Source organism: Urocitellus parryii, chromosome 6 (genome assembly GCF_045843805.1).
Source record: "Urocitellus parryii isolate mUroPar1 chromosome 6, mUroPar1.hap1, whole genome shotgun sequence".
NCBI classification, from domain to species: domain Eukaryota; kingdom Metazoa; phylum Chordata; class Mammalia; order Rodentia; family Sciuridae; genus Urocitellus; species Urocitellus parryii.
Window position 1 is genome coordinate 179,371,086 of NC_135536.1, and position 6,000 is coordinate 179,377,085.

A 6,000-nucleotide genomic window follows, 5' to 3' on the forward strand; every position below is an offset into this window, starting at 1 on the left:
GGCTTGATTTTTAAGTGTTGTGACCTAATTTGATCTTTTGAAAAACACCCAACAGAGAAGTCTCTAAGCCGGGCAGTGGCAGAGCCTGTGGGGTTCCGGGTTCTTGGAGGAGGAAGTGCGGGTCGTGTTCAGTGAGCTGGCTGGGGGTGGGGGTCATCTGACCTGTAGCTCAGTGGTGCAGGCCGATAATTCCAGAGACTCAGGAGGGGGATTGAAAGTCTGAGGCTAGTCTGGGCAACTTAAGGAAACCCTGTCCAAAACAAAACAATAAAAGGGCCAGGGTTGGGGCTCGGGGCTTGCCTGCCATGCACGAGCTCTGGGTTCTAGTACCAGGACCACCAAAAACAAAAACCAGACCCCGGTATGGGTCACCAGGCGAACCTTGGGAAGGCCCAGCTGTAATGAAAGCAGGGTCAGGATGGCGAGGACATTGTGGGGTTAGCACTTAGCATCCCAGGAGCCGCGTCCTGGCTCCACTCTGCCACCTCCTGTGCCTCCATTTCCCAAGTTAGCTGTGGTCTAAGCCACAGAAGAAAACACTTTGGAGTGCCGTGGGTTTGGCTGTGAATGGCAGGGGTTACCAGGGTGGAAACTTGTTAACACGTATTCGCGAATCCTCAGACTCCTTTTCCTAATGTGAGAAGGAAACCAGACAAGGGAAGGAGAAGAGCCCAGAATCTTATAGTGAGATCATTCATATGGGAGGGCGGGCACCTGTGAAAAAATAAGAATAATACAGTAATAATAGAGCAGCTAACATTTATTGAGTGCTTACCATATGTCAGGAACCTTGATGAGCACTTTACATGAATTATCTCACTTAACTCAGGCCCAGGGAGGGACCCCTGGCCTAGCAATGTCTCCCCTGGTGGCCTGCAGATGCTAAGGACTCCATCGGTGGGATGGGCCTCATCCTGCGGCTTGGACAATCACTTCTGCTGATTGGTCCTTTTCAAGCTCTGGAAGTTTCTCTCTTTATCTAACTAAAGTCCTTTGTACTGGAGTTTAAGTTGATTTCCCCTTACTCTGTTTTGAAAGTAGACTCTGATTTCCTAATTTTAAGAAATTCTCCACCCTCCCCAGGGGGACTTCATCACCCTAAGGTGATGGTTGAGGACCACAGTAAACAGGGTCCTCCAGGAAGGCCCTGGCCACCTGCCCAGCCCCTGCCCGCTGTGTGCTCCCAGGCCAGGGTGGGAGACAGGCAGCATCCAGTCACCACACACCACAAAGGCAAATGGGTGGCCATCAGAATCCAGGAGGGGAGCTGCTGGCCCGAGCCTGCCTGGGGTGAGCAGGGGTGTGTCCCCATGGGTCCCGTCCGCCACTGTGGGCAGCCATCAAGAGTCTTCTAGGCTGAGGCCCTTTGACAGGTCTGTCTGGCGTCAGGGAGGTACAGATGGAAAGGGCCAGACAGCTCTGCAGAGACAGGAGAGGCTGGGGCGGTGACCCAGATGTGAGGAGGTGGACCTCTCCGTGGCCAGTGCAGGGGGATTGGTTCTGCCGTTTGGAGGAAGGTCAGAGGTGGTGTGGGGCTGAGATTTTGTGGAGGGATGAACCTGGCTGGGTCTGGCTGGGGCAGGTGAGGCCTTCGGGGCCCAGGATTGGGGAGACCCCAGGTGGGTTCTGAACATGGTGAGGGGCTGGTGGGTGTGTTGGATGGAGGCTCAGAGCAGGGTAGGCACCTGACCCCTGGTCCCCATCCCGCATGGTCCCTGGGGGCCACACAGAGGCGAGGTTGGCCCCAGGGGCACAGAAAGGAAGAGCTGGCCAGGGTGTCTCCACGGGGCCTGGGCCCAGGATGAGCAGGAGGGAGCCTGAGCTCGGTCATGGCCAAGACTTGGCCTCATCCCTTTCAGCATAATTAGGTACTTAATTGCACCAGGAAGGCCTGTCGATGCTGGTGCCCAGGTGATTATGATTTACAGCCAGGCTGCCGTGGGGGCCTCCGCTCTCCCCGGCCACTCAGGCCCACTGGAGGCTGGGCCAGGAGGTTTTTTGTGCAATTTGTGATGATGAAACTCAACGGACTGTTCCCCTACCCTCCAAAAATATCTGGCACAGAATGATGGGGCCCCTCCAATGGGCTGGGCTCCCCAACACGTGGAGCCTGGGGCCTGGGAAGTGAGGTGGGGATGGGAAGATGGGCTGTTCCTAGGAGGCTCCCAGGCCGTGGCTAAGGCCTGGCCTCTGTCACCTGCTGGTGGCCTTGGGAAAACCACAGCCCTCTCTGGGTCTCACTCTGCTCCCCCATACGAGGGGCCTGCTACCCGTGCCCCTGTCGTGGGCTGATGGTGAGATGTCGGTGAGATGGGTGAGGGTTGGCGCAGTGCCCAGGCTCCATGGACATCAGTGACCCGCTCTGCCAATCCTGTCCTGGTGTCTTGACCCAGGTAGACCCCGGGGCTGCAGGTCTGCACGTCTTGGTCTCTGGCTTCCTTCATCAGCCTGCTGGGTGTGGCTGGTTCACAGCTGGGTGCAGCTGGGAGGAGGCGCTGGCTAAGTTTGTTGAGTGAATGTCTGAACGCAAAGCCCAGGCGAAAGGTCGGGGCGCGGGACCTGGCAGGGTCGAGAGCCCGACCCCTGCGCAGTGCTCCCGGCCCCGCCTCCCTCGGAGGGGAGGAGCCCCTCGGGCAGGGCGGGGCCTGGAGGGGCGTGGCTGTGGGCTGGGCCGGGAGTGGGCGTGGTTGGGGCTGGGCGGGCCGAGCCGGGAGGGGCGTGGCTGCGGGCGGGCGGCGCCGGGCTCCCTCCCTGGGAGCCGGTTCCCAGCGCCTCGCATTATTACTCCATTAGCGCCTTGTAGGGTTGACAAATGAAGGATAATTAATATCCGTGAGGGAAACAGCTGTTGAGGTAATTCGCTCCCGCTGCGCATTTGCAACAGCGGCTCCTAACTCGCCCGGGAGCTGAGGACGCGCCCACTCGGTGCCCTTGGTCGGGGTGAGCGAGTCAGGGCGGGGTTGGCTCCACTGGGCCGGCCCTGGGGAAGGGACACCTGATTTTGGCCCCCACTCCAAGAGGGACAGCTGCCAGAATTCCCCTCTGCTTGCTATTGGGAAGTTCTGCCTGTGTCCCGCCTCTGTACCTCCTGCTGTACCATCAGCCCATGTTTTCCTCCTTGGAAGGGGTGATGACCAGCAGGAAGGCTCTGCCTAAGGGAGGTTGGGCCCTGCTCCCCGCTGCAGCCCACCAACCCTCTCACCTTCGGGAGCCAAGAAGCTCCCCTGTGGCCCTGCCAGCTCTGGGTGACCCTTTGTGGGCCTGGCACACAGTTTCAAGGGTGAGAGTGCATGGAGTCCAGGCTGGGTTCAGTCCTCAGCTCTGCCACTCACGGTCGGGGGCTCCTGGACCAGTCCCCCCCCCCCCGGAAGTGGGTGCTTTGGGGAATGTGCCCTGAATGAGCAATTTACCTGGCCCCTGGCTTGGGGTGATAAGCAGGGGCTCCCCCCCCCCCCCCCCCCCCCGGGAGCTGGGGCTTGGCAGGAACAGGCCAGCCTGTAGCCACAGAAGAGAGGGACCAGCAGAGCTCAGGGCTGGGCCTGGTCTGAGGCCCCCAGACAGCCAGTGGATGTAAGATCTTAGAAGGAAGTGGCTGGGGAAGGGGCTCACTAGCCCAATGTTGGGGACTGATCTCCATCACTCTGTCCAGGAGGAGCTGGGCTTCTTCCAGCCATGAGAAGAGGCCCGGGAAGGACGGAAGCCCCTCCCACCACCACCACCCTCTCCAGAGACTCAACTTTCCCCTCTTCTTTTCTAAAACTGTTTTTCAGTGCTGGGGATTGAGCCCAGGACCTTGGGCATGCTAGACAAGTGCTCCACCTCTGAGCTACATCCTCCGTCTTTTTCTCTAAAACTTTTTATTTTGAGTTATAGACTCACAGAAAGTTGCAAAAATGGATCATAGAATCTCCTGTACCCTTTGCTCGGCTTCCCCAGTGGTGTATCTTACTTAATTATCCAACTCCTTTTTCTCTTTGAATTGAAAAAAAAAAACAGCAGGGTTATATTCATGGCATATTTAGTCGCAAGAGTACTAATCTAGAAACTACCCAAATGTCCATCAGCAGGTGACTAGATAGACAAGTTATGTGGTCATCCAATGGAATAGTACACACCAATTAAAAAGAACTGACAGACACATAATCCAACACAGAGCTATCTCATGATATTATGTTGTGTCAAGGAAACCAGACACAGCCAGAAATCCCCTATCAAAGAATTCCAGAAAGACTAAGCTCTGGTGATAAAAGTGGCAATAGTGCTTGGCCCTAGTTGGGGGTTAGTATTGACAAGGGAGGGGCACCAGGGAATGTTCTAGAAGGCTTCAGATGTTGCATGCCTTGCTCTGGATGGTTGCTACACAGGCATACAAAAAATTTCATCAAGCCGTGTGTACCTAAGTTCAATTTTAAAATACAAATTAAAAAGCCTGGGCTGGGGCTGTAGCTCAGTGATAGAGCACCTGCCTTGCACGTCTGGGGCCCTGGTTCCATCCTCAGCACCACATAAAAATACATAAATAAAGACATTGTGTCCATCCATGACTAAAAAAACGTTTTTTAAAAATCCCCAAATAAAACCAGCGAGCAAAAAACCAAAGCTTTACAAAGACAGACATAAAAAACACTCTTGCCTCGGCCCTTGATAGCGTCCTGATATATTTGCAGTCGGTCTTTATTTTAAAGAATTAGTACCTTTCAGGTGAGAGGACTTCACCTTGACTACCCCAGGCCACCCCTCCCTGTGCGGCCAGAGTCACCCCTGCCAGGAGGCTGAGGAGGCTCTGGGTTTCCTTCTGTTTTTGAACCTCTACATACAAAAGACAGCGGAGCCAGTTTGTTGTTTACATGCATGGCCTCCACCATGGAGCCCAGGGCCTCGTGTGCTAGGCAAGCTGCTCCTGCATGCTGCACGCTGTGCCATTGAATGTTTATTAGCCATTCTGTTGATGGACAGTGGAATCGCTTCTACATTTTCCTGTCTGTCTGTCTCTCTCCGCGGGGATGGAGGCGGGTATTGGGGGTTGAACCCAGGGGCACTCGACCCCTGAGCCCCATCCCCAGCCCTACTTTGCATTTTATTTAGAGACAGGGTCTCACCCAGTTGCTTAGCGCCTCGCTCTTGCTGAGGCTGGCCGTGACCTCGCCGTCCTCCTGCCTCAGCCTCCTGAGCGGCTGGGGTTGCAGGCGGGCGCCACCTGCTCATTTTCCCCTTCTTTTCGTTTGCAACTTAACTCGCTCTCGTGCACACCTTGGCTGCCCTCGTCGGAGTCCCCGGGGTCCCCACGTTGGGCTGGGACCCGGGTGGCGCTCCGCGGCCCCGCCCCTGCCGCGGGCGGACGGGTCACGGTCTCTCTGTCGCCCCCAGGTGGTCAAGGTGGTGGGCAGCAACATCTCCCACAAGCTCCGGCTGTCGCGGGTCAAGCCCACGGACGAGGGCACCTATGAGTGCCGCGTGATCGACTTCAGCGACGGCAAGGCCCGGCACCACAAGGTCAAGGCCTACCTGCGGGTGCAGCCGGGCGAGAACTCGGTCCTGCACCTGCCCGAAGCGCCTCCGGCCGCGCCCGCCCCGCCGCCGCCCAAGCCGGGCAAGGAGCTGCGGAAGCGCTCGGTGGACCCCGAGGCCTGCAGCCTCTAGGCCGCCGCTGTACAGAGTGCATGAGGGCCGCCGGGCGCTGGGGACAGGACTGCCTGCGGCCGCCTCCCGCCGCCGGCCTCTGCCCAGCACCCGCTCAGCATGTGACCCCGCCCGCCCCCCAGACCCCGCTCCCCGGCTCGGAGAAGGGGGTCCAGGGCTCCAAGGGGACACGCTCTGGGCGCTGGGATGGGGACCATGCCAGGCCTGGGCTTCCCCTCTCTGTCACCAGCTTCAGTGGAGTCCCGTGTTTTGCTTTGCTTGCTTGTCCCCACCCTGTCCTGAGCCGGGCCTCCCAGCCTTATTGCCCTCCCTCCTGTGGTCCCTCCCCGCTTGGCCCTGGGGTGTGGACAGCGACCCCTC

The 6,000-nt window shown here is 57.9% G+C and overlaps 1 protein-coding gene across 1 annotated transcript in view; it reads left to right on the plus strand.

Moving 5' to 3' along the window:
- Positions 1 to 5,640, plus strand: part of Vstm2l (V-set and transmembrane domain containing 2 like) — a 30,877-nt gene extending 25,237 nt beyond the window's left edge. Inside the window, exon 4 of the mRNA XM_026383139.1 lies at positions 5,368 to 5,640. Coding sequence (XP_026238924.1) covers positions 5,368 to 5,640 — 273 coding nt within the window. The remainder of the gene's footprint in view (positions 1 to 5,367) is intronic.
- Positions 5,641 to 6,000: the final 360 nt, after the last annotated feature.